We start from the raw sequence: 27,927 nt of genomic DNA on the forward strand, positions 1-27,927 counted from the left end.
AATCTCTCCATGGCCTTGCTCTTCTCTATCTCAGTGACCTCCTCCAGCCCTACAATCCTCTGTAAATTCTGCATTCCTCAACTCTGACCTCCTATGCATCCCTGATTTCCATTGCCCTACCATGGGTGGCCATGTGCTCAGCTACCCAAGCTCTGGAATTCCCTCACTACATCGTTCTGCCTCTCAATCTCTCTACTTCTCTGTAATGTCTCTTAAAACCTATTTCTTTGATCAAGATTCTGATCACCTAGCCTAATAGCTCTATGTAGTTTGGTGTTAAATTTTGTGAGATCAGGCTCCTATGAAGTGCTTTGGGACATTTCACGATATTAGAGGTGCTACATAAATATAAATTAATGTTCAGAATTTCATTAATAGAGTTTAGAATGACTTTGTATGTTCATCACTCATTCATTTCTCACTCAAATACAATCCTTTGTATAATATAGCAAGCAATTCCCTCAGAAAATGTGTTTTTAATATTTTACGAATGACAATGATGAATGGCAGTTTCATCTCTGTTCTAGTTACAGCTGTAACGAAGTGAAGAGACAATACACAAAATAGAGTCTAAAACAGAACTAAAACTAAATTAGACAAATGTCGCTGGAACTCCCTGATAGGAATTAGGAGCTCTTCAAAAAAATATTGAGATAGCATTATTCTGTCATTTAGAGATTAACACAAGGTTGGTTTAACTGTGTATAAATGTGAAATAGACAGTATAACTCAGGAATGATTTGACCTCCCACTTCACTACAGCAGCTATGATGCCAGCCCTATTAGATAGTCTTTCACAGCTTTCTATTCTGTCTGGGTGGATGATGATTCCAACCTTATATGAAGTGACATATTACAAGTACCGATTGGATCTGCGAACTTTACAAAGCTTTTAACCTTGATGTTAGCAGCAAGTTCTCTTAGAATTTTAAAATCAGCCACACTGTGAACACAAAGTTCTGTCCATGAAAAATGTTTCTTTCTTGCTGACCTCAACCTGAGAGCTACCCTGGCCAGTGTAATACTGGTTTGCCTTGCTGAGTGGCTGTACAGTTACTGGTGTAAGATAATATTTGTCATGCAACCAAAAGAAACCTTTCATGAAAATTAGAGACAAACATAGGTCTACGGCCTTATAGAACATTGTTCAATTTTATTGGTTAACATTGAAAGAAATATATGGATCTATATCTGGTATTATGAAAATGACATGATATTATTGTGTTTTGCCATGATAGTGTTATCAATAAAAAATAATATTCCAATATTTAGCCCATTTTATAATATAAAAATATAAAAGGAAGCTTCAATTTTGTTAGATAAAATACTTAAATATAAAAATACTTGTTCACATTACTGTTAGGTAATGATAAATTCAACATACTGCATTTCAAACATAATAAAATGCTACACTGTTCACATTATCTTAATTTCTTTGCAAATTGAACTTTCATGTTTAACACTCAAACTTATACAGATCACTTGATGTTGACAATAACAAACAAGAAAAAGTACCTGCCTGTGGATTCTGTAGGTACAAGTGTTGGTTGATGAGACAAATTAAGTACCATAATAAGAATTTGGTTAAAATGTTAACTTATGTTAAATCTTCATAATTCACTTTTCAATAGTCTTTACCGTTAAAAAAAAACATTGCAATTGCTATATCTTTTAACATTTCTGCTTACAGTTGTCTCTGAATGGGTGAAAAAATGAAAGAAAGGCAGATTAGATACAGCACCTTATCAGGAATGAGGTATAGGTACTATATTATTTCAAATCTGCCTTGCACTGTTTTTTTTCAAAATGACATTTTTTTTAAAAGAATTTGTGATTTAACAGTAGACTATTTGAACTCCAGCTTACTTTATAAAGAAGCTGTTAAATTTCACATGCATTTTCACATGCATTGTAAAAACACAATGGCACCAATAATTTTTGTTAATGCAACTGGCGAGCAATATAATTTACTATTGTTAGCATGGGGGACTTAGTTATTCTACAGGCTCACTATATAATCATAATTTTTGTATCTTAAATACTCTGATATTCAGAATAATTTACAGCTAATGATGAGCTAAACATACTGGAGCGTAGAGCAATACAAGAATTTTTCCCAATGCTGATACCAAATGCTGTGGTCAATCAATCCTGTTGTCTAACTGTCTGGCTTTGGTAAGCATTTAGCTATCTTACTATCACAGAGCACTTTGAAGACACATTAATCATGTTGCTACCAGATGTTCATTTTGGTTATCAGAATAGAACAAAAGAATTTGTCAGTGCAGTCTAAGTATTCCCCATAAACTCAAAACTGTGAATTCCTTACTTCTTCCTATCTATCATTTCCTCTCCTTAATCCACTGACTCTTAGAATCCAAGGTTGGCATTACTCAGTTACCACTTATTGACTTGTTTTGTTTACTATCCTTAGGATTTTAACCTGGTAATGTCCTGTAATATGGATCTTTGACCTTCACCTTGGTTTTTGAATGTAATAAAAAGATAAATGTATTTAGATACAATATGACATTGGCAATTACTTTCAAACAACTTAGCTGTGGTAATGGAGATGTTGCAGGAGTTCATTTTACATTTTATATAATTTCACATTAGCTGTTCATGGGCTTTTTTCACATCTGTGTAGCTCAATGCTAAGAGCCTTTGCTTGCTGAACAAACTGCAAACACAGATCTTCGTTTACAATGTAGTTCTTGTAAATGTTGGCAAGCCGAGTGCAAACGTTAAACAAATCTTGCTTGTTCCCTAATTCAGTAGCTGCAGCAAAAGCCAAATGGAAGTAGCCAGCAGCATCATGTGCGTCCTGAAACCAAGGGTAAGGAAAATAGTTTTTAGAATAGAGAAGACACTTAAACAAAGATGAAAAGTGCTCTAATTTATCATTATTACTTCAAAAACCAGTTCAGGTTTACAATTTTAAGTAAATGTTATAAAAAGACTAATTATTGTAACATGCCAGACTAGCATCTACAGACCATATTTAAAAACATGTTAGGTCAGTAATTTGTTTTCAGTAAGTTTAAAAGACCATTTTATCATTCTGTTTTTTTCTCCACCAACCATACACAATTAGCTCAGCCATGTCCCCCATCCAACTTATTTCATCCCCCTCAGGCAATTCTGGGTATAATTTCCAATTTTTCCCTGGCTCCTAAAATTATCCTGTGAAACTTCAGGTTATCAATCTACATTATTGCCCCTGACCACTCACTTTCTACAGATGATATAACTACGGCACCAGCAACTCAGGAATAATTGTGTTCTGTAGCATTTAAATTCAGATTTAGGACAAGATTCAAGAGGAATTTTTTTCATCCAGGGCCTGAATTTTCCGTGCGTCCTGACACCACTGCACACCATTCCGATCTTCAGTTCGGCGCACGCGCACCAGAGTCGGCTGCGTGCCCACCGAACTGTCAAAGGTCTGTTAAGGACATTAATCAACTAATCGAGGCACTCAACAGGGCTGCCTGTCCACGCTTAAGGATGGCAGGCAGGTGAAGAGCCCAGGCAGCCTTTGCATTTTTCATGGAATCTCATCCACGGGCGGGATGAGGTTTCATGAAGGGTTCATTTATTTAATAAAATGTTTGATGTAAATTCATAAACATGTCCCACTTCATGTGGCAATTTGACAATGAATAATTTTATTTTATTTTTCAAATATTTATGAATTTTCTTAATCTCCCTGAGGCAGCTCCATGCCTCAGGGAGATTTCTGCGTTCTTTTGCACACATGCACGAAAGAGCACAGGCCTTGTCTCTCCCTTCTCCCCCCGCCCGCACAGGTAGCACTGAGCGCTTCCAGGTGCGCGTTACGCTGGGTGGGCCTTAATTCACCTGCCCATGTAAAATGGCAGCGCGTAGCTGATTGCGGGCAGCGATCGGCTGCGCGCCCTCCCCTGACCGCTCCCTCCCAGCCCACCCAACGGGGAGAAAATTCTCCCCATAGGTTGGTGGGAATCTGGATCTCTCTGCCTGAAAGAGTGCTAGAGGCAGAAACATTCATAACCTTGATAAAGTACTTGGATATGCACATGAAGAACTATAACCTACAAGGCTATGGGCCAAGTGCAGGAAAATGGGATTAGGCTAGATGGCTATTTGTTGGTGGGCGTGGACACAGTGGGCTGAATGGTCTCCTTCCGTGCAGTAAATTTCTATGATTCTATGAATATTTTATCACATTTCTTTTGTTACGACCATGTGAAGAGAAATGAAATGACTTCTCTATTCTACCACTCCAAGTCTGACCGTAACAGGGTTTTTCTGTGAATTTAGAGAGGATGTGCCCGATACTGCCAGAGTCCCACTATTTACACTTGCAGATTATAAAGAATTAGGCAGACAGGTTTTCTTAGGTTAAGCAAAGAACAAGGTAAATTTATTGAAACTATTTCCCGAATTAAGAAAAAAGCTAGGTGAATCACAACCACCACTCGTGTCACACACATTCCCTGGGTCCACACGCACACACTAGTACAGATGGTAGAACAAGAGGATAGCTTAAGCATGTTTTACAGTTCGTGAAGAAGATAAACAAAGGAGTATACAGTTAGCTGTCCTTTCGCTGTGCTTAATACAGTGATTCCACATTGTAGCCATTTTGTTCAGTTGTCTTCCTGGGTATAGATGTATAGAGCATGTTTCCATATTTTATTCGCAAAAGATCTCAGTTTGCAGTAGATTTCTCTTCTCAGGGTTACTTTGCAAATCTGGGCACAATGCTTGAGAGAGCGCGAGAGCGAGTGAGAGAAACAGCCTTTTGTAGCTTGCTTTCAGTACAGCTTTCAGATCCCTCATCTCATTGTAACCCAGTCCCTTAAAGTACCCTGCTGGCTGTATATTCCAGGGAAATTTGATGAATCCATGTCTGCTACAGTCATTGTTTTTAGAGCAGGTGATTGCATTTTGATGTCTCGTCTCAGAACCATTTGCAATATTTCAGGATAGTGTAAAGCCAGCAGGAGGTGGGATTCTTTCATGCTCCCCAAGGGGCTCAGAGTCTGTTCTGTTTCATCCCATTTGGTGCAATGCCAGCTTGCATGTTGTAACTTGCATATGGCAGCTGCAGTCCTCTGTTGTTTTAAGAGGATTTCAGTTTTTTTTTAAAATCCAGCCAGAAAAGATAAATTAGAAATTGTATATTTAAAACAAAAATATAAAATGATGGAATAGCATAGCACAGAAAGAGACTATTCCATCTATGCCTGTGCCTGATCTTAGAAGTTCTACTCATCTGGTCTGCTCCAGAGCCCTGCAATTATTTTTCCCCTTCATGTATTTATCTGATTCTTTTTGAAAGTTACTGCTGAATCTGCTTCCACAATCCTTTCAGGCAGTGCTTTCCAGAGCACAGAACTCACTGCATTAAAAAGTTCCATAGCTCATCGGTGATTCTTTTGTTAATTACCTTGGGCAAAATTTTCTGCCTTCCGGGCGGGCGGGCCCGACCCAATCTCCGGCAGGCAGGGAGCTGATCCCCACCGGAGAAGCGGGCCCCGCTGCCATTTTAAGTGGGCGGGCCAATTAAGGCATACCCAGCGTGACGTCCAGCGGAAAGCGCTATGCGGTCCCTGTGCGGGCAGGGGGATTCCCCAAAAGCGAGAGTGTGCTCTTTCGCGCATGCACACGAAAGAGTGCACATCTCCTTGAGGCTAAGTGCTGCCTCAGGGAGATCGCTGACAGTTCTAAAAACATTAAAAATAGAAAAAGAAATCCTTAACATGTCCCCCACATGTGACAATGTCACATGAGATGGGATATGTTCATAATCTGCACTAAAACTTTATTAAACTTTTTAAACCCCTACTTGAAACTTCATCCCGCCGCTGGATGAGGTTTTATTTTTTTTCTATTCCCTGCTGGGGCTCCTGGACTGTCCGCGAACCTTAAGGTTGGACGGGCAGGTCCTTTCATCATTTTAATGATCCTGTCAATGGTCTCAATTGGCCATTGACAGGTCGGCAGGCACACAGCTGATTTTGCTGCAGCCCCACCTGCCTGGAGACTTAAATGGGGCGGGATGACATTGGGGGTTCCGCCCCGACATCATCCGCATCATTTTGCGCATCGGCGAGTGGGCCCCACCCCCTGCCACCAATGGCAAAATTCAGCCCCTTAAGTCTGTGCCTCTGATTACTGAACCTTCTGCTGCTGGAAATAGTTTCTCCCTATTTATCAAAACTGTTCATGATTTTGAACATTTCTATCAAATCTCCCCTTAACTTTCTCTGCTTTATTTATTCAATACCAAGTAAACCAGCTTCTTCAAAGCTCTTAATTACTTAATCAAAGGAGTAAGATCTATTTCTTTATAATTATTAACCAGTTATTTATACAGTGTTTTCTTTAAAGGAATTAATCAACATGCCATTGACTGCTTTTTCACAAGTCCACCAATCCATTGGAAAATTTCCCTCTAATCCTGAACTCAGAGCTCTTTGTTTCATCCGCTTGCCCTCAATTGATCTTATGATTCCTCATCTCACAATGATTCATTTTCATCATTTGTGAATTTGATAAATCATGTGGGAAACCTGTCTATATCTTTTTTTCTGTAATGACATCTGTATTTTCTGATTATTGTGATAATTGCCATTTTAATCATTCAATCATTCAGCAAGACGTGTTACTGTAGAATGGTGATATGACGGTGATTACCGGTTCATCGTCCTGAGACTTGTTCACTGAGAAGCATTGGTCATAAAACACCATAATTGTATTGTATTTACTACATTGTAAACAGGGAAAGCAACTTGCCTTGGTAAAATAATAGATAACTTTGGTTATGTCTATACAAAAGCATGGACTTTCCAGCTAATCCCAGTGTCTACACTTTTTCATACTTAACATCTTAATGGTCTAATCTTTAATACAAGAGCACTGGCAGGCTTATTTGATATTCAGCTACTGATGTCTGAACTTTAGTTATCACAAATCTCAATAGCTCTTAAATGAGACAGCAGAATATTTTGATCGAAAATGTTAACATGCAAATATAAAGTTATCATTTGAACATATGCTTGCTTATTGTGGAGATACACCTAGGGGCAAAATTTTACGTTGCGTGGGTGGCGCACACCTGACCCGATCAGGCATAAGATGATGTTGGGCGAGCATCCCCACATTATTGTGTGCTCATGCGATATTTCACTCGGTGGGCGCGCTTTCGACTGCCGTGTGCGTCTGCCGACAATTAAGTGGGCAATTAAGCCCATTAATGGTGCAAATGAACATGATTTTTCATGCTCCATCCAACCTTACAGTTGGCAGATGGACCAATTGGCCAGGCAGCCTTTACCTTTTTCATGAAACCTCTTCCAACAGCGTTAGGAAATATAATAGAAATAAATATTTGGGGACAACCTTTTGGAGGTATGCTTTCAGGTGCTTGATTGTGCTGCATGGACATTTCTTGCAGCTTTTTTGTGCTTTATTTTGTTATTTGCCGGTCTGCAGCTCCCCGGAGGCAGCTGTCTGCCTTCAAGGAGCTCTCTCGAAGCCCTCACCTGCGCCCGCGGTGATGTCGTTGCCTGCCCTCCTCCCCCGTAAAGCGCACGTTTCATGCTGGCTGGCCGTTAATTGGCCAACCAGTGCAAAATCGTGGTTGGGGTCATTCGCAGTTGGGGGCCCGTTTCCCGGCCACTCCCGGGCCCGCCGATCATGCACGCCTGATGAGGGAAGAATTCAGGCCTTAGAAAACAACATTTTCACAGGCTTAAGGGTGGCTTACACAAAATAGTAATACTCAGCCACCAGAGCATGCTACCCACAGTCGACGTGAAAACCATGAGATTTGTTGTTGGGCATTATATCGCACCAAATAGCTTAACCTAATTATGGATATTTATTGAAAACAATCACAAGGCTTGGCGGTTTTAAGAATGTTGATTCAACTTTAGTGCATGTTCCTCAATGTTGATTAGTTTAGAAAATGAGTACAGAAAGGCCAGTTATAGATAAACTTTCCCCACCTTGAGTTTGTGGAGTGTAATGTCACCTAGTCTGAAGTAAACCTTCATGTAATACACGGCTTCTTTAGCAGACTGCAATCGGTGGGAACTGAGCGATAACGCCTTCAGGTAATAGTTCTCAGCCATCTCATATTGTTGGTATAAGTAGTACACCGTGGCTAGTCGATAAAAAGCAACCTGTTCCTTCAGTTGGCTTCCTAATGTTTGATAACAAAACCTTTGAATTAATCATATAATGAAATGATTTTTTTTCACTACCTTTAGTGAAAGAAAAATGTTAAATGCATTAGGGATATTAACCTGTATAAAGGGATACAAATAGAGTCCAGGTGGTCAAATATGGATAAGTAGTTATTGTTCAACTCACATTCAAACTCTTGTGCAATTATAGAAAAAAGACACTTCGGTACAGAGGAAGCATTTGGCTCATCATGCCTGTGCTGATATTAGTTCTTCCTTAGGAACTATCAATTGCAATATGTTTACCTATTTTTTAAATATTATTTTCCTTCAAGTGTTAGATCCTGTCATATTGTATAGCTAATTCCCCAAGTATGTCCTTAAAGTTTTAGCAAGTCTCAGTAATTTTACTTCTGCTTGCAACCAGGCACTCAAGATCAGCACTGCAGGTACCCCATCAAAACTAATACAAAAAAGAGTTAATCTAAATTCTTATATATTTGTGATTAACTGGTTATCAGTAGCACTCTCTATCTCTCAGAACACTGGCATATTGTTCTTATTAACTTCTTTATGTATGTACTCCTGAATATATAAACACATATGGAATATTTGTACATATGTTTGTCATCGCTATATGATTCTGATACTTCTAATCATCAGAATGTCAATTATTTTCACTTTATATAAAAAATTATGTTTTGAAAAATAATGGTATTCATTCTGACATACCTCCTGTAGAGAGCCCTGTTTGAGTGTGTGTTGAAGATGGACGACAAAAGTCCTGACACTTCAAATCATGTTCACTTCAAGTCCACCCACTTCCCACCTCTTCCGAATTTATCCTATAACATGTCTACTAAAGAGTAATACATCAGGAGTGCCAGCCCTCAGTCTGCAACATGTGTCAGATCAAATGGGAAGTTCATCTGGGGATCCAGGCTAGGATTGAGGCTGGATACCCCAAAAAGGAATGTAACTTAAAAATATATATAATTAAATGCAGTCTACTCCCTTACAAACAAGTATGTTTGGGAGTCGCTGGCTGCAATTTCCTCTTATTTCAGATTGGAGCTAACATGACCCCAATCCCACCTGGGAACTCAGGTACACTTACTGATCTCTTCATTATGTTGGGCAGCCCAGCTGGATACTTGGTGGTGCTACCAGCCATTACTGCACTGTGAAGTAAGGAACCTTCTCTTGACTTAAAAGTCTGTTACAGCAGAGTTTCCAGGCAGGCATACTTCAGCATTTAGACCAGGCCAAATCCCAAATGTATTTTTTGCTACTAAATTATCTAATCTATCAAAATAAAAAATAGTAGAATTTCTATATTTGATCTTTTAAATGTAATTTAACATTTTCAAATAATTAACTTGAAATTAATATGCCATATTTTTCAGTTATACTTAAACTTAATAAATAAATGCGAAATTACTCACCAGTGTTTACACTGAGTCTTACAGCTGCAATCGCATATTCTAGGGCTCGTTCTAAATGGTTCAGTGAGGTATTGAGCTCAGTCAATTTATTTAGAAGTCTAAGCTCTGCATCGGTATCTCCTGTCATTCTAGCCAGAGGTACTGCCCCATCCTGAGGAATAATTCATAAAGGTTCACATCAGACAAAATCAGATTGCTAAGCAGATACCAATGCGAACTATTGAGCAATGCTTGTTTTTTCATAAACATATAATTCTTTATCAGATGTGGTCCCAAGAACATCAAATCTGAACTGGAAGAATGAAAAATTAGCAAATATAGAACATCTTATCATGTACAAAAATAGAAACAGAAATACCTGGAAATACTCAGCATGAGTTTTTCCAGGTATTTCTGTTTCTGTTTTTGTTTTGGATTTCCAACATCTGCAGGTTTTTTGCTTTTATATTTACATCTTATCATGTATTTGGAAACTTCACAATGGGCTGGATTTTACGGACCCCCGGGTTGGCAGGCATTGGTGGGGGTGGGGGTGTAAAATTGGGCACCATGCCTCGGGTGCTGTTCCTGGTACCTAACCACCCACCCCGTCGTACTTGCTGCAATTTTACCAATGGCAGGGGAGGTGTTGAGAGGCCTGTCCACCCATGGGCCAACCGAAACCTCGAAGTGGCCCACTACTAGCCCACACTACTGGGATTTTATCCGTGCCAGGCAAGGCCCATTTTAAGGACAGAATCTTGGGGAGGCAACGGGATGTCGGCTGCCAGCTGGAGAGCCGGTGCAACCCCCATGTTACCTCTTTTCGAGAAGGCTTGCCATATCTTGTGCCACTCAGGCACTTAACAGGCCAGCGACAGGCCTTCCCCTAGGATTAAAGGTTCTGTCTGCGAACCAGAGGCCAGAAGCATTTCTGTACTCACCAGTACCACAAGGGAGGTGGAAGTTTCTGCTCCTACTACACCCACCTGAGGCCTGGGATCAAGGAAGGACCGAGGCACAGGTGAGTGATGTGCAGGTCCTGGGGAGGGGACCAGCAGCAAGGACAGGGGAGCTCTCAAGCATGGTGAACCCCACACCATCTTCTGGGTTAATATCAGCAGTGGTGGGATGATGCTTAAGTGGGCATTAATTGCTCACTTAAAGGCCTCAATTTGTGGCAGGGAGTAGGGGCAAAGGCTGTCCACAGACCTTCCATCCATAGGCTTCATCAACGTGGAGGTGGGAGGTGGGAAGTTGGCAGGGTCCTCACTCACCATCCTCCTGTCCGGTTAAATGCACCCCCACACACCCCCAAATTTGTCACAGAAGAGGGCACAAGAATCCACTTCAAGTGTGCAGCCCGGCAGGTTCCACTGCTAGGTTTGACGGCTGGTCAAGGGGCAGGGGTACCTCATTTACAGCTTCCTATGCTCATCAGAGACCAGCCCCACCAACGAAGTCTTCCCCACCCTCCCGTTTCCCCTTTCACATTGCTCTGTTCACCTAGAACCCTCACCACCCTGAGCCCAGCCTGCCAGCCTGGCCCCTGCAAGACCCTGGCCTTAAGTAAAAGCCTGAACTCTATCGAAGCGTGCCTTGTTTGGGACTGGCCGCAATCCCAGGAGTGGCCACCACTCCCATGATGGCACAGCTGAAACCAACAAGCTGTCGCCCATTTGATTGTCTGGCAGGTCTTGGAGGTGGGACTTCCTCTCCTGATGGGAATGGCAGGCCTGCCTCAAGCCAGTTAACAACCTAACAGCTGTTAAATGGCTGCAGGGTGCGCCAGCCAAACGGAAATGTGGCTCACCTCCAACTTCTATGCCAGGCCGGGTGAGAAACACCTTAACATTCATTACAATGGGTTTCTCACACAATGGACTACTTTAAATTTATTATTATTTAGGGAAATATGGAAGTAATTTTGCACAAAGCAGGATCACACAAACAACAATGATCAGCTCATCTGTTTTTGATGATGATCATTAAAGGAACGATGATGGAATTTGACATAGGGGAACTCCTATTTCCTCTCTGAATAATTCTATTGTGAAAGATTGGCAGTGCTAAGTCAAAGAAGTTTCTTTAACTCAAGATAGTTTTGGCTTCTGTGTTTCAGATTGCTCTCCAGAGCTCCTAATTTCCATGCAGACTGTTTTCACTTGCCCAGGTATCAAGGTAAATCCATAACCTGCCTAGAGAGCCCTCTTTAGTTTATTTCAGTTCTATCATGTTCTATCACATGATACGCTTGGCTTCAGAGGATAAAGGTTAACAGAATACTAGGCTTTGCTTTAGTCTTCAACTGCCACACAAAAATAATTAGTAAAAGATATTAGCAATGAGACTATATATTTAAGCTCATCTAACTGCTTGTGTAAGAGGATTTTGTTTACTCCTTGATGGGATGAGGGTGTTTCTTGCAAGGCCAGCATTTGTTGCCTATCTCTAATTGCCCTTGGACTGAGCAGCTTGCTAGGGCAGCTAAAGGGCTACAAACATTACTGTGGGTCTGGAATCACATGTAGGCCAGACCAGGTAAGGACGGCAGATTTCCTTCCCTGAAGGATATTAGTGAACCAATTTCAACAATTAAAATTAGTTTCATTCCTAAGGCCAGGATATTGAGTTCGGCGAGTGGGGGGCGGGTCCCGCTCATCGACACATAAAATGACGTGGGATGACGTCGGGTGGAACATTTAAATTTTCAGGTCGGCGGGGGCGCAGCCGAATCAGCTGTGCGCCCCCCGACCTGTCAATCGCCTATTGAGGCCATTGACAAACTCATTATCATTAATGGACCTGCCCATCCAACCTTAGGGTTGGCAGGCAGACCAGGAGCCCTGGCTGGCTTCAGAAAAAGCATGAAACCTCATCCACTGGCGATATGAGGTTTCATGTAGGTTTTTAAAAATTTAATAGAAGTTGAATTAAAAGTGATGGACATGTCCCAACTCATGTGACAGTGTCATATGAGGGGACATGTCAGGGAAATTTTATTTGTCTATATTTTACATTTTTGAATTTGGCGCCAATCTCCCTTAGGCAGCACTTAGCCTCAGGGAGATGAGTGCGCCCTTTCATGCGCATGTACGAAAGAGTGCACTCTCAGCTTAGGGAATCCCCCCACCTGCAGTGGGAGCGCACAGCACTTCCTGGCGGACATCATACTGAGCGGGCCGCCGATCAGAGACGTGCCTGCTCCTGAACTTTCCCCCGATGGGGGGAAAATTCTTCCCTAAGATTAGCTTTCAATTCCAGATTTTTTTTAATCAATTGAATTTAAATTCCACCAGCTGGTAGGATTTGAGCCCATGTTCTCAAAGCATTAGGTTGAGTCTCTGGATTATGTGTCTAGTAACATTACCACTAAGTCACAATCTTCCCCCAGATAGTAACTTAACCTGAAACTTTAACTCTGTTCCTCTCTCCACAGATGCTGTCAGATCTGCTGAGTATTTCCAGCAATTTGTTTTTATTTAATTACTTTCCTTCTCCTGACGCCTATCAAAGCAATCTAGTCTGAATCTCTTTCTTCAAAGAAAACTGACAGGTTCCCTAATTTGAAAATGATAAGCTAATGAATATATTTTAATAAATGAATGGGAACCCACTAAGTCAATAAATTCCAAAAGACCAGCAAAAAATTGTACATGATCAAATCACACATGATAGTCATATTTGAATTAAAAACCTTGTTGCCTCCCTTGGGCAACTGCCTGACAATAACTGTTAATTCTAAAAAATTCTACCAAAATGAGCTGAAACATGCTTCTGTGAATTAAGTTGGGTTTTTTTTGCCACTTATGCAACTTGCAACTAAATTTGCATAATAAGCTTTATTCTTATCACGGGGATATCATCCATCCGAATGGAAACTTGTTTTGTACTGCTTTTCTGAAGAATGGCACCTCTGACAATGTAGCACTCGCTCAGTGCTGAAATAGAGCATCAGCCTAGATTACATGCTAAATCCCTGGGAATAAAAGATAAAAGGCACTGCTTATTATCCTTCACTAGTTTACTCACGTCAAAATTCCCTATTAAGTACCAATTGTCACACTGGGAATGCAATGTGTTTCGTAATAATGGACAAAATGTGTGCTACACAATAGCAGATGGATATAAAACACCCTGTGATAGATTTTGCCTTCTAGGTGGTTGACTGGCAGAGGTGGGCTGACTTCCAAGGCTGCAGGCCAAATCAGAGGGCCAGCAGCTCTGGAGCCGCAGCAGCCTCACCGGGAGATGTGGGCACTTTTGAGGCACTTCAACATGGAAGCACCTTCAAAGGCATTCGTGAAATTAAAAACTGAGGGCTGAATCTGGTAAGGCCCCTTAGAGCAGAAGGGAAACTATTCTAGAAGATTAGTTTGGGCAATGAGTGCAAACTTTCATGTCCGCTGTCCTCTGAGTGGGGCTTGAAGCATTCAGCTCTGAAGGCCTGTCGCAGGGAGGTTGCCTTTGAGCTGGCAGTGTCATCTCAAGGTAGGGAAAGGGATGCTCCACTGGCAGCGACACACAAAACCATCTCTGAATGGAGCCTTAATGATATTAACTGGCTGCCCACCCAATTCTTGTGGCACAGGCAGCCAATCCAGTTCCTCACCTCCCCCTTGGAAACTTCCCTAGTGATGGGAATGTGTCAGAGAACCGTCGTCACTTGACTCTTCCCTTTTTACCAGCCAACCCCACCACCTCCAAGGGGCCAGGATTGGCCTTTACCTATTATTAATTTCTGTTTGTAGCAGCAGAATTGTTTTTTTTTAAAACTATAACAGCAGATATAGTTGCATCCATGTAGTCTGCTCCAATTAACAGCGTTAAGAGAATCAATAGCTTTATCCCAGTACTGAATATTTCTATTAATTCCCTTCTAAACCGAGTCTATAATAAATGATAATGAAAACTTATCTGAATAATAAGAATGTAGAAATTATCTGCAAGGGCGAACCTGGCCGAACCGATGGGATCCAAGGCAAGAAAATGGTCTGGTCACCAGAAGAAACTAAATATTTTATTAAAATAATTGCTCTGATCATCCCCCTTGCTCAGGGGCTGACAGGATGATTGCCAGGAGCTGAGAGTAGGGCTGGGCAATGCCTCCTCTCCCAAGACAGAATTCAGCTGTAGTTTCCATAGGTAATGAGAGAGGTACTTAAAATGGTACTTACATTCGGCAGTCCTATTGCTTATGAGATGCCTTCCCACTGACTCCCCCGAATCTCTGTCAGGGAGCTCACCACTGGAGGCCAACATGAAGTGCTAATGTGACATAATCCAAGGATTTTCAATATTTATTATTCTGGTAATATATTTTTAACACTTACCCTATAAAATGATTGTGCTTTCTCACGCTCCCTAGGTCCATTGTAAAACACATCCCCTGCTGCTTCATTGATTTTCATGGAAAACTGCAAATCCTCCATTCTCTGAGCTGTTTGTACAGCTGCCTGAGTGATTCATGAGAATCATCAAAAATACAGCTCATTAAAACAATGTAGGCACTGAACAATTTCTGTCTTAAAACCTCTGGAATTATAATTAACGTTTTTCAATCGAACAAACCAAAAGCCTTTGCACAATTGGGATACATTTCTTTCCAATGGAAGCGAGGCCTGTTCTCTTACCTCTGGGCAAACAAACACAAATTCACAGAATCACAGAACTTTTACAGTACATCAAGTACTGGTTCTCTGAAAGAGCATTCTACCTAGTCCCACTCCCCTGCCTTATCCCCATAACCTTGCACATTCTTTCTTTTCGGGTAGCAACCCAGTTCCATTTTGAATACCTCGATCAAACCTGCCTCCACCATCCCCAGGAAGTTTGTTCCAGACTCTAACCACCCTCTGGGTGAAAAAAAGTTTTCCTCAAAAAACTAAAAAAATTGAAAAAAGCGGTCCTTTAAAGATACCTTGGTCTTTCCCTTTAATCCATACCACCAACCTAATCCCACCACAAAACCTCTGACTTTAGCTGGACTTATTCCTATTATCACCTCCTCTATTCCTTGTTTACTACAAGGATATTTTTAACCCAATGATTCTTACATAACCAGGTTTATATAACTTGAGTTTAAGTTGAGTTCGGAAGAGTCATGTTGGACTTGAAAGGTTAACTCTGCTTCTCTGTCCACATATGCTACCAGGCTTGCTGAGTTTTTCCAGCGCTTTCTGATCTAATTTCTGATCTCTGGCATCTGCAGTATTTTGCTTTAATTTGAGTTTTCTCTGTGTCCATTCATGAGGGTATTTTGGCTGCCATGCCAGACGTGAGTCAACCACATTATTTCCACCGTTCCTTCTACCTCTTGTCACTTCTTTTCTCTTTACCCCTTCCTAAATAGTTCTCTCCTGTCATGCTTCTTTTTATTTCTCCCCTTTCAGGTGCTCTGCCCTCCCAAATCCTTACCTCAACTTCTTTTTTTATTCATTTAAGGGATGTGGGCTTCACTGGCTGGACCAGCATTTATTACCCATTGATAAAAACAAAAAACTGCGGATGCTGGAAATCCAAAACAAAAACAGAAATACCCGGAAAAACTCAGCAGGTCCGGCAGCATCGGCGGAGAAGAATAAAGTTGACGTTTCGACTTCTCATGACCCTTCAACAGAACTAAGTAAAAAAGGAGAGGGGTGAAATATAAGCTGGTTTAAGGTTATGGGCGGGGGGGGGGGGGGGGGGGGGGGTGGTGCAGAGAAGTGGGGGGTGCTGTTGGGGGTGGTTGTAGGGTCAAGCAAGCAGTGATAGAAGTAGATAACCAAAAGGTGTCACAGACAAAAGAACAAAGAGGTTTTGAAGGTGGTGATATTATCTAAAAGAATGTGCTAATTAAGAATGGAAAGCAGGACACGAAAGGTACAGTGGGGGTGGGGTGAAATAAGACTAAAAGGGATAAAAGATATAGATTTAAAATTAATGGAAATAGGTGGGAAAAGAAAAATCTATATAAATTATTAGAAAAAACAAAAGGGAGGGGGAAGAAACGGAAAGGGGGTGGGGATGGATGAGGGAGTTCAAGATCTAAAGTTGCTGAACTCAATATTCAGTCCAGAAGGCTGTAAAGTGCCTTGTCAGAAGATGAGGTGCTGTTCCTCCAGTTTGCGTTGAGCTTCACTGGAACAATGCAGCAGGCCAAGGACGGACATGTGGACAAGAGAGCAGGGTGGAGGTGGACTGTGGTCTCCTCTACATTGGAGAGGCCAAACGCAGACTTGGGGACCACTTTGCAGAACAACTTCAGTCTTGTTCAAGAATGACCCAGATGTCCCTGTCGCTTGCCATTTTAACACTCCACCCTGCTCTCTTGCCCACATGTCTGCCCTTGGCTTGCTGCATTGTTCCAGTGAAGCCCAACGCAAACTGGAGGAACAACACCTCATCTTCCGACTAGGCACTTTACAGCCTTCCGGACTGAATATTGAATTCAACAACTTTAGGTCCTGAACTCCCTCCTCCATCCCCACCCCCTTTCTGTTTCTTCCCCCTTCCTTTTGTTTTTTCCAATAAATTATATAGATTTTTCTTTTCCCACCTATTTCCATTATTTTTAAATATTTTTAAATCTTTTATGCTCCCCCCACCCCCACTAGAGCTATACCTTATTTCCCCAACCATCCATTCTTAATTAGCACATTCATTTAGATATATATCACCAACTTCAACACCTCTGTGTTCTTTTGTTCTGTTGTCTGTGACATCTTTTGATGATCTGCTTCTATTACTGCTTGCTTGTCCCTACAACCACACGCCCCCCCTCCATTTCTCTCCCCCCACCCAACCACCCACCCCACACACACACACACCTTAGACCAGCTTATATTTCACCCCTTCCTTGGATTCACCTAGTTCTGTTGAAGGGTCATGAGGACTCGAAACGTCAACTCTTTTCTTCGCTGCCGATGCTACCAGACCTGCTGAGTTTTTCCAGGTAATTCTGTTTTTGTTTTTCTCTTGCCCACATGTCTGTCCTTGGCTTGCTGCATTGTTCCAGTGAAGCTCAACGCAAACTGGAGGAACAGCACCTCATCTTCCAACTAAGCATTTTACAGCCTTCCGGACTGAATGTTGAGTTCAACAACTTTAGATCTTGACCTCCCTCATCCATCCCCATCCCCTTTCCCTTTCTTCCCCCTCTCTTTTTTTCCCAATAATTTATATAGATTTTTCTTTTCCCACCTATTTCCATTATTTTTAAATCTATACCTTTTATGCCCTTTTAGCCTTATTTCACCCCACCCCCACTAGAGCTATCTGTACCTTGTGTGTCCTGCTATCCATTCTTAATTAGCACATTCTTTCAGAGAATATCACCACCTTCAACACCTCTTTGTTCTTTTGTCTGTGACATCTTTTGGTTATCTGCTCCTATCACTGCTTGCTTGTCCTTACAACCACCCCAAGCCACTTCTCTCCCCCCACCCCTCAACCTTAAACCAGCTTATATTTCACCCCTCTCCTATTTTTACTTAGTTCTGTTGTAGGGTCATGAGGACTTGAATCATCAACTTTATTCTTCTCCGCCAATGCTGTCGGACCTGCTGAGTTTTTCCGGGTATTTCTGTTTTTGTTATTTATTACCCATTCCTAGTTGCCCGTGAGAAGGTTGTGGTGAGCTACCTTCTTGAACTGCTGCAGTCCATGTGGTGTAGGTACATCCCCAGTGCTGTTAGGAAGGCAGTTTCAAAGATATATTTCCAAGTCAGGATGGTGAGTGACATGGAGGGGAACTTCCAGGTGGCGGTGTTCCCATCCATCTGCTGCCCTTGTCCTTCTAGGTGGTTGTGGTCATGGGCTTGGAAGGTGCCAATGAAGAAGCCTTGGTGAATTCCTGCAGTGCCCCTAGTAGAGGATGTACACTGCTGCTACTGTGTGTCGATGGTGGAGGGAGTGAATGTTTGTGGATGTGGCACCAATCAAGTGGGCTGCTTTGTCCTGGGCAGCGTGAAGCTTCTTGAGTGTTGTAGGAGCTGCACTCATCCAGGCAAGTGGAGTGTATTCCATCACACTCCTGACTTGTGCCTTGTAGATGGTGGGCAGGCTTTGGGGAGTCAGGTGGTGAGTTACTCGTCGCATAATTCCTACCCTCTGACCTGCTCTTGTAGCCACAGTATTTATATGGCTAGTCCAGTTCAGTTTCTGGTTAGTTCTTTTGAAAGTGGGGGGGTTCAGTAATGGAAATGCCATTAAACATCACGGGGCAACGGTTGGATTCTCTCTTGTTGGAGGTGGTCATTGCCTGACACTTGTGTGGTGCAAATGTTACTTGCCACTTGTCAGCCCAAGCCTAGATATTGTCCAGGCCTTGCTGCATTTGGACATGGACACACTATCTCCCGACCTTCCTGCTCTCCCACTGTTGTCTTAGGTTTGACTCCTTCTTAGTAAGCCTACCACTTCCCTGTGTGCCTCTCTTGGCATCCTCTCAAAGGCCCAGTGAGGCAATCATCACTGCCACCTTACGAGCAGCAACCTCAACTGCCCTATCCCATTCTCTTGCCAATCTTCCTGCCCAGTTTTGCCGATCTCCTTCATTTCTGACCTACTCCTCCCTCACAGTACTGATCCTGTGGATTCTGAGTGGGTTAGCTATCATCACTGTTCTATGCATTTCTCTCCAGGATGTGAGTTCTCCTAAGATCCTTGCTATCCATTAGCTCATAATGGAATGACTGCATCAGTATTGTAGCCTTGAAAGAAATCCCTTCCACTAACCTTTATACAACAGTGGTTTGATCTTAGGTGGTGTATTGTGTATAATTTGGGCACCATACTTTAGGAAGGATGTGAAGGCTTTAGAGAGGGTGCAGAAAAGATGAATGATAATGGTTCTACGGCTGGACCTTAACTATATGGATAGATTAGAGAAAGCTGGGCTTATTTTCATTTAAGGTGAGAAGAGATTTGATAGAGATGTTCAAAATCATGAGGGGTAGAGACAAAGCAGCTAGAGAGAAACTGTTCCCATGGAGGGAGTGGTCGAGAACCAGATGATACCAATATAAGATGAATGGCATAGCAACCAATGGAGAGATGAGGAAAAACATTTTATACAGCCTGTGGTTAGGATCTGGAATTGATAGTGTGGTGGAGGCAGATTCAACAATGCCTTTCAAAAAGAAATTAGATAGTGCCTGAAGATAAAAGAATAAATTGCAGAGCCATGGGGAAAGGGCAGAAGAGTGGGACTAGCTCAGCTTTCAGAGACTGGCACAGACACAATGGACTGTCTTACTCTGCTGGCAGCTGCCCGGATTGATCTTGAGGCTTTAATTCAGCAAGGTTAATCAGGACACCTGTGAGGTGAGAGGTCAGAGTTAAAATGAGATCATGGCTTCATTGCTGGGCCGAGGGTGGGGTTGGTGCAGGGTAGGGGGGGGGGTGGTGAACTGACCAGTACACTCAGCCAGTCAGTCACCCAGAAATCAGTGCTGACCATACCGTCTTTGAGGAGTAATATTCTGATATTTGAAATAAGTTCGTACCTGAAAGTATAGCTCAACAAGCTCATCTTTTTCCATCATGTAATAGATTTTTCCAGCCAGCAGCCAAGCCTCTGCCTCCTTGTTTTGCATTCCTAGATCAATAAAATTCTTCAGGCTCTGTTTGGTATAATCTAATGATAATCTGTAGGAACTAACATTTGAATTTCAGTTACTTTCAACACTTCAACAATTCCTGTGTGATGGATGTATAAAACAGAAGAAAGATCTAGACATCTTTTATAAAATAAAGTGCATAAAAGCATATTAATGTTGCGAAAGTTGAGTAAAATATTTTCATCCCAAATGAACAGAATACTTAAATATGAAAAAATGGTATCCATCGAAAAACAATGTTTGTTTTAAAAAAGAGGCATACAGTAACTTAATGATGATTGGCTAAGGGTTGGCAAGGTCTAATTAAATGAGCTGTTTTGATATAATGCTATATTTTGTCTTGGTATAGGTGGCCCCACTTTATTTCACTTACCTCTCTGTGTTAAATGACAGGTGCAGATGGCTTAGAATGTTCAACATTTTCATCTCTTGTTCCTTGTTCTTTAACTTTTGAGAAAGCATTAGCCAGTGCTCATAATATATACTACATTGCTGTCTATCATGTAAAACCTTCTCATAAAAACTGCAGAGTCGTTCAACAGCCCGGACCTGGTCTAAATAAAACATATAACTGAATGAGAACAAAGAATAACATTTAAAGAGGGATTATAGACTTTAACCTAGGCAACAACCATTGATTTCAAGGCCTGAATTTTTATCTTCGAGATATGAATTGTGATGTTGCTGTCATGCCTCCTAGGTTCAGAGTTGCTTCCTGAAGCAGGCCTGAGGCAGTGGATGGTGAGGTGAGCAGATTAAAAGGCTCACCTCCATTCAACAGGGCATCAGCCCAACTCTGCATGTGAGTGTCAAGCACCCTACTCCACCCACCTCTATCCCCCTCAGATCTTCCCATCACCCCTTAATACTCTCAGGTCCACTGCAAACCCCCATGCCTCCGACTATCACCCATGCTCTCTCCATACCCCACATATGCCCTCCATAATCGCTCATGCCCAATCATCCAGTATCCACTACGGACAGACTCATGGGCTCTAGAATAACATGGTATCTTTGACATGTTCATGAAACTGTAAAAATAAACAAACAGATGTTCGAAAACCACTTTGAAAACAATAATCCTATTGGGAACTCATAAAACTGTCAATAAAACACAGCCATACAAACTCCACTGGAAAAAAAATCCCCTTAATTGCTTATGAAACTGTCAAAATAAACAGCCATTCAAAAACCTCTTCAAAAAACGTTAATATCATTAACAGCTCACAAAACTGCCTATTAAAAAAACTCAGTCCCCTTGACAGCTGTGTCAACAGCCGCTGCTGAGCGGAATCCATTAGTGGGTCTTGGAGCTCAGTCAAGCATTCACAATGGGCTGAATTTTCCCCCCTGTCAGGGCGGTTGTGCGGGGGCAGGTGGGAGCAAGCACTAACATTATCAGCCCCACTGATCGGGTGCGTGTCGCCATTTTGCGTGACGCTCGCCTGGAAGCGCTGAGTGCTCCCTGTGCAGGTGGAGGGGTTCCCTGAGTCTGGGACTGCGCTGTTTCGTGCATGTGCAATTTGTTTAAGGTTCAAACATTTAAATAAAGAATTGAAAATATTTTAAGACATGTCCCCTCATGTGACAGTGACACATGAGCTGGGACATGTCAAGGAACATTAATTTAAAATTTATTTAATTTATAAACACTTCATGAAACCTCATCCTGCCTGCAGATGAGGTTCCATGAAAAATGTGTAGGACTCTTCGCCTGTCCGCCAACCTTAAGGTTGGATGGGCAGCTCATTAATTGATTTAATTAGTTTTAACCAGGCCTTAATCGGCCTTTGACAATTTAGCGGGTGCGCAGCCAACTCAGCTGCCCGCCCACCGAACTGAAAATATAAATGACATGCAGTGACATCAGGGCACCCGCCCGACGTCATCGTGTGTCATTTTATATGCTGATGAGCAGGCCCCGCCCCCGCTCGCTGACCAGAAAATTCTCCCCGGTGAGTTTCCATTGCATATCTGTGCCAACAAAACCTCCAGAACGGAAGACATCCAAAACTTTTAAGTAGTGAGACAGATGGCCATCTGTTCCACTGCTTCAAAAGCTGAACAGATGGCTGACCTGTCAATGAAAGAAGTCTGTCCCTGACCTGTTCACAATTTTATTGGAGGCAGGCAAGCTTATGGAAGCCCAACAACCCTCATTCCAATTGATCTCCTTAAATGGCCAGTTGTTGGTCATTTAAAGGCCATTTTTCACTCAGTTGGATTTTACAGCCAGCAGGAGGAGTTCAGGAATGAGGGAGATGCCTGACAGGTCACTCTGCTCGGGCCTCAGGTGGGAAGGGGAACACCACCATCAATGGCCCCATTTCCCAACTGGGCACTGCCCCCAAAGGTCTGCCACCCCAACACCACCCCCCCTCCCCACCCCCCCACCCCGGATGCTCCCTTCCCGCATGGCTTACCATGATCATGGCTTATCATCCTGACCCCACCCTCCTGTCCCTTCACCCCTTCCCATCCCACAAGATCCTGTATCCACCTGATGCTGGGGGCTCCAACACTTAGACTGTTGGGACAGATTGTTTGGCAGCTCTCTGAGATGGGACTTTTACCCAAGTAAGGGGAGGAAATTCAGCCTTCAGCTAATTAATTCTCCTTGGAGTGTAAAGTAGCTACAATTCCCTGTTGACTTTTTGGCGGCATGGCTGGAAGCCTCCCCATTCAAAAACTCCTGTCTTTAAGATTTGTAATGCACAATTATCACTTTGAACTCTTTGGTAGCTGCTTCTAGCTATTTTCTTCTTATCTAAATGTGCAATAATTTCATTTTTAATTAATGACTTGGAATCTCCATTTTTTACAAATGGATGCAACAATGTTAATTTTGTAGTTCTGTAGCACGTATCCATCCTAACAGTCCCCTGAAATCTAGACTTTAACTGTTTCCTTCTTAATCTCCCTCAGAATCTTGGATATATCTTTTGGGCCCTGGTGCTTTCTCTAGCTATAGCCTACATAACTTTTAATGTTATCTGACATAATAGGGCTCATCTTCCTATTTCTCTCTCTCTTAACCACTTCAGGATTCATCTTGTAGCCTATACTCTTCTCTTTATAAAAGACCAGTGTGTAATATTTATTAAAATCTTCTCTATTTTTTGATCATCACCTTCAAATTGACAATCCTCTCCCTCAGATGTCACATCTCACTTTTACTTCTCTTTTTATTGATATAATAGAACATACTTTCCTGATTCTTTTGTTGGAATATTGCTGTTCCTATGTTTCCTCTTAACATTCTTCATTCTGCTCTTCATCTTTTCTCGTTTTTTTTTTCATATTCTCCTCTAGCATTTTTTTCAGTATTCTTATTTTCCTTATTGGCACTCTGCTTCAATTTTAATTGTTTTCTAATCTCTATTTAGCCCTGTATTCTGAAACTTACTACTGCTTTCTTTCTTATTAATGTAATTCCTACAAATTGTGATTGCAATTCAAAATACTTAATTAGCTGGTAAGAGCTTTCGGTCATCTCGAATTCGTGAAAGTTGCTAAATAAAATGCAAATTTGTTCTTTTTGTTCTGTGACTTTTCAACCTTTTTGCAACCTCTCAAAGTTGGTCTACAGTCCTTTGTGCCAATTCATCGATCTAGCTTACCTTAGCTAGCTCACTCCTCAACTTCTGATGACCTGCCATAGTGCAATCTGATGTTGTAGATTTTGTTTAACCACCTGCTGATTTAAATATCATCTGAAACATGTAAAGTTACAAACCTAACTGCTTATTCCGGGGCATTTATTATACTTATGTGTAATACATTTGACTCCACCTGATCTAATACTTACAATGAATGCTACTGGTTTTCATGGCAGTAAGAAGTGCTAGCTCATAAGTCAGTCTCCCATCTTCGATCAAGCCTCTGTCTATGTAGTATTGTCCTAAACAAAGGAGGACTTGCATACAACCTGATTCTGAGCTGCAGTCTTGCATTTCTAAATATAGGTTCAGAGATTTCCTGAGGTAGCGTTCCGGCAGTGTTAGAATTTTACAGCTCAGAGTCAGAGACCCAAAGTTAGCATGGGCAATAGCTTGGTTATGTTTTACGCCAGTCTCTTCTGCAGTCATTATTGCACACAGGCAGTTCTTCAGAGCTTCCTTCAGTCTGGTTTTCTTTCTTAGAGATATTGCCAGCATGTTTTGAACAACGCCCCGCTGTACAGGACCACATGTCTCAAGTGATGATTCCAGAAGAGAATTTAATATTCCTGATGCCACAGTGGGCTGATGATTTAAAATGTACAACCAAGCAAGAAAAAGAGAGCTTCTGAAAGCTCCCCCATCACTGATGTGTTTTGCTTTTTCTGCCGACTTTGTCATGTAATCAATTGCCCTTTCATATGACTCATATTGCCGGTATAAATTGGCCAAGGCAAAATACAAGTCCCTCTGGATGTATATATTGCCTGTGCTAGTTGAAAGATCTGAAGCCTCTTGAAGGTAAAATGCAGCTTGTGTAGGAATTTCACCATTACAAATTCTTTGAGTGTTAAACTTAGAGATTATTGCAATGATAAAATCAGCTTTCTGCAAAGAATCAAACAATGTGCTGCTTGAGCCAGGCTGAGCAAGTCTTAGTGCTGCCAGTGCAAGCCCAGGTAAGCATTTCTTATTGTATATTGAGCTTAAAATCAAATGCACATCCACTGGAGCTATTTTACTTTGTGAACTGAAATTATTTGAAAGAAACTGCAGGTGTTCAGCAAATGGCAAAGTTTCTTCATACTTTCCAATTTCTAGAAAAAGTTTTGATATCAGAAAACAGACACGTGCCTCCAGGAGGTAATCATCAATGATCATTGCTTTTTTAAGTATAATGTTAAGTATCTCCAACTCATTCTCTGAACTGAACACATGGCATGGGATGCACAGGAGAAGAGTTGCAGCCTTTTCCACAAGAGTATGAGATTTCTCTTTCATTTTTAGCTTCAAGTACACAGAAGCCAGGTTTACATATAAAGCAGTCAACAGGTACAGATCAGAAAATGTCCCTTGCACTAGAGTCATTGCTTCTTCAAAGTAAACTCTAGCCTGGGAGAACCTGAGCCTTTTAGCACAAAGTCTTCCTAAAAGGAAACAGATTCTGGAATAAGCCCAGAGCTTGTTGTATCTTTTGGCCATCTCCCTTGCCATTTCCAAATATTGTAACACTTCTCTTTCTTCAGTTACCCCATATAAAATAGACCCTATGAAGGAAAAGGACAAATCATAGAAATGTTTGAAATGTGCGACATATTCCTCTTGGTTTAGGAATAATAGTACAGAGTCAAAAACTTCAGGATCATCCAGGTCTCCAAGACTAAGGTCTACATAAAACTTTTGTTCATCAGGTTGATCTGCTTCAGGGACAAATTCCTTCGATTTAGAAGAGTTAGTCTCAGGAATGTTCGCTTCACAAGCTAGTCCAGTTAGGCCAGAAGGGAGGTCGTTTTCAAATGTTGAACAAAGGAATTCTCCTGTTGAGATATTATAGAATAACAAACTATAAATGTCTCAGAAATATTCACCAATTAGTCAAAAGCAATAAGCCCAGAAATTACTGTTGGTGATATTATTGAACACATGTATCATTAAAATAAATATTTTCACACCTGCATTAAAATATTGACAGAGGAATGTCATACAAATATATTGTTCATCCACTAATATTGCCCACAGTGATCTTTAGGTTAGAGCGTTTAAATCAGACTAGTCAAATTTTAGGCATCATTAGAATGTTCTGGTTAGGTAAAGAAATAATGTGAACCAAAAGAACAGTAACAGATCATTATCAATTGCTCTGGAGTGAATCCATTTAAAAACTTCAATTTCTTTGCAACTAACACTCAAATTCTTGAAATTAGTTACATACATCTGTGTTATAAGCAAAGTTCTCAATAATTCAAATGATCAACAATATATGACATGAATATTTCATTGCAAGTCTATTTTTTAATGAAATTAGTACTTGAAATTATTACTTACCTTGTTCACTTTCTGATATTACCTCTGGCCATGTGCACTTATCTACATTAGAAACAACATACATACATGCTGTTACAAATAGAGAATACTGGCTTATATTTTTATAGATAGATAACCTTTCTGCAGCTCCATAGTTGCTTAAAGATAAGCACACAAAGTAGATCAAATGTTCTGATAGGTTTAGTGCTTGGCCCTCATCAAAAGCATAAGACAGAAAAGTCCACAAAGCAATATACAGTAAATGGGTTTGTTCAGACTGCAGTCATTTAGGTGGTAATTAGATATGTGTGGATTATAAATTGATATAATCATTTGAGCATCTTTTGAATTTATATATCATATATCGTTTACCATTTTAGTTGTAATGTATTGGTTTCCCTCTGCTGAGGGATTTCAATTGGTCTGGGCCTCTCTAATAGCATCATTTTCTCATCATAGTATAAAATTCTTACCTAGAAAAACAGGTGTCTCAATAATTCATTGCCATAATTGCAACATGTTACATCATTTCCAATTAAAAACATTGACAAGGGAACACAAAATTCATCAATATGATGTAATTATGTATTGTATATTAGATATTTAGCTTTGTGCTTCAAAGTTGTGTCGCCATCATTGGATGAAAAAACCTCGAGATTTTTGATTATCATTATCAAAATTCTGCAGTTCTTTTTAAATGTTTATATTATTGTCAATCATCCTTCTTTGTAATCTACAACTAATTAACAAAATGCTGAGCTACTGTTATTTTCCTTTATGTGCAGGGTCCATCATTTTGATGTCCCTTTCATGCAATTAAAAAATAATTATTGTAGCAACCATTGTGGTGAAACTCCAAGGCATACAATACCACAAGATGCTGATTACTTTTACATATATTCAGTTATTTATTTCTTGACATAAAAGCATAAACAATAACTGTCAAAACTCACCTGCAATGTGAGAACAGACATAATAATAATAATGATAATAATTTGTTAAGTTATTAAATCCAGCTGGCAGTCTGTAAAACAATTGCTTTTTGTTGTAGCATTCATATGGTCACTTTAGTGAGTTCTGAGCTCTGCTATCAGCAAGAGGTACAGAATGGAAACCAGGTGACTGGAGCTGAATTTGGAGGTACTGCCAGAGGCCCCAAACAGGACCTCTGGCCTCTCTGAGAGTTGAAAGGTTCATGGTGTTGAAAGAACTAAACAGAGTGTAGAACACAATGTAACTCAAATTCCAATTGGGCTGCAGTGCCAGATGTGTGGCATAACAGGCTCCAAGTCCACTGATGTAAGAACTATGTAGCAAATCATGGGGAAGGGATCATATACATACTAGGGGCAATTCCAAATGGAAATGACAAACTTTACACCATTGGTAGCTTATTACCCCATTCATAATAGGAAATCAAGCTATTATAAGAAATGTACCTGTCCTTCTTTATACCTGTGTGGGCATTAGAAGTTTGAAACAAGGAGGCTGATATTCAGAGTATGCACTGTTGGAGGGGAACCTTATTGTGCATTTAAGAAAACACAAACAACATACGCATGATTACTCAATGTGCTTGTCCAGCGGGAAAGACCTGCCACTGTATAGTTAAAAAGTCAGCCGTAAAGTGTTAACCAATTGATTTGCTTACTTGGTGTGCATGTTACTTCCACCAGTCCTTCAAACAACAAGTTTCAAACAATCTGGTGAAGGCACTATTTAGAGATGGTTCCGTCGCCTACATGGAAATGTATCCCTA

General features: G+C 41.1%; 1 protein-coding gene across 7 annotated transcripts in view; it reads right to left on the bottom strand.

The window, feature by feature from the left end:
- Positions 1-585: 585 nt before the first annotated feature.
- LOC121281557 (SH3 domain and tetratricopeptide repeat-containing protein 2-like) overlaps positions 586-27,927 on the bottom strand; it is a 103,481-nt gene continuing 76,139 nt past the window's right edge. For 4 of the 7 annotated variants that reach the window (XM_041194522.1, XM_041194521.1, XM_041194519.1 and 1 more), the window contains 8 exons: positions 26,190-26,231; positions 24,014-25,681; positions 20,579-20,759; positions 20,092-20,242; positions 14,935-15,057; positions 9,623-9,773; positions 7,998-8,194; positions 586-2,824 (listed from right to left, as the gene is read on the bottom strand). In XM_041194522.1, coding sequence (XP_041050456.1) covers positions 2,621-2,824; positions 7,998-8,194; positions 9,623-9,773; positions 14,935-15,057; positions 20,092-20,242; positions 20,579-20,759; positions 24,014-25,681; positions 26,190-26,231 — 2,717 coding nt within the window. In that variant the 3' untranslated portion in view covers positions 586-2,620. Of the gene's footprint in view, positions 2,825-7,997; positions 8,195-9,622; positions 9,774-14,934; positions 15,058-20,091; positions 20,243-20,578; positions 20,760-24,013; positions 25,682-26,189; positions 26,232-27,927 lie in introns of those variants that run through there. The other 3 variants (XR_005943867.1, XM_041194523.1, XM_041194524.1) reach the window with 3 other exon arrangements.

This window comes from Carcharodon carcharias, chromosome 8 (assembly GCF_017639515.1).
Source record: "Carcharodon carcharias isolate sCarCar2 chromosome 8, sCarCar2.pri, whole genome shotgun sequence".
Lineage (NCBI taxonomy): Eukaryota > Metazoa > Chordata > Chondrichthyes > Lamniformes > Lamnidae > Carcharodon > Carcharodon carcharias.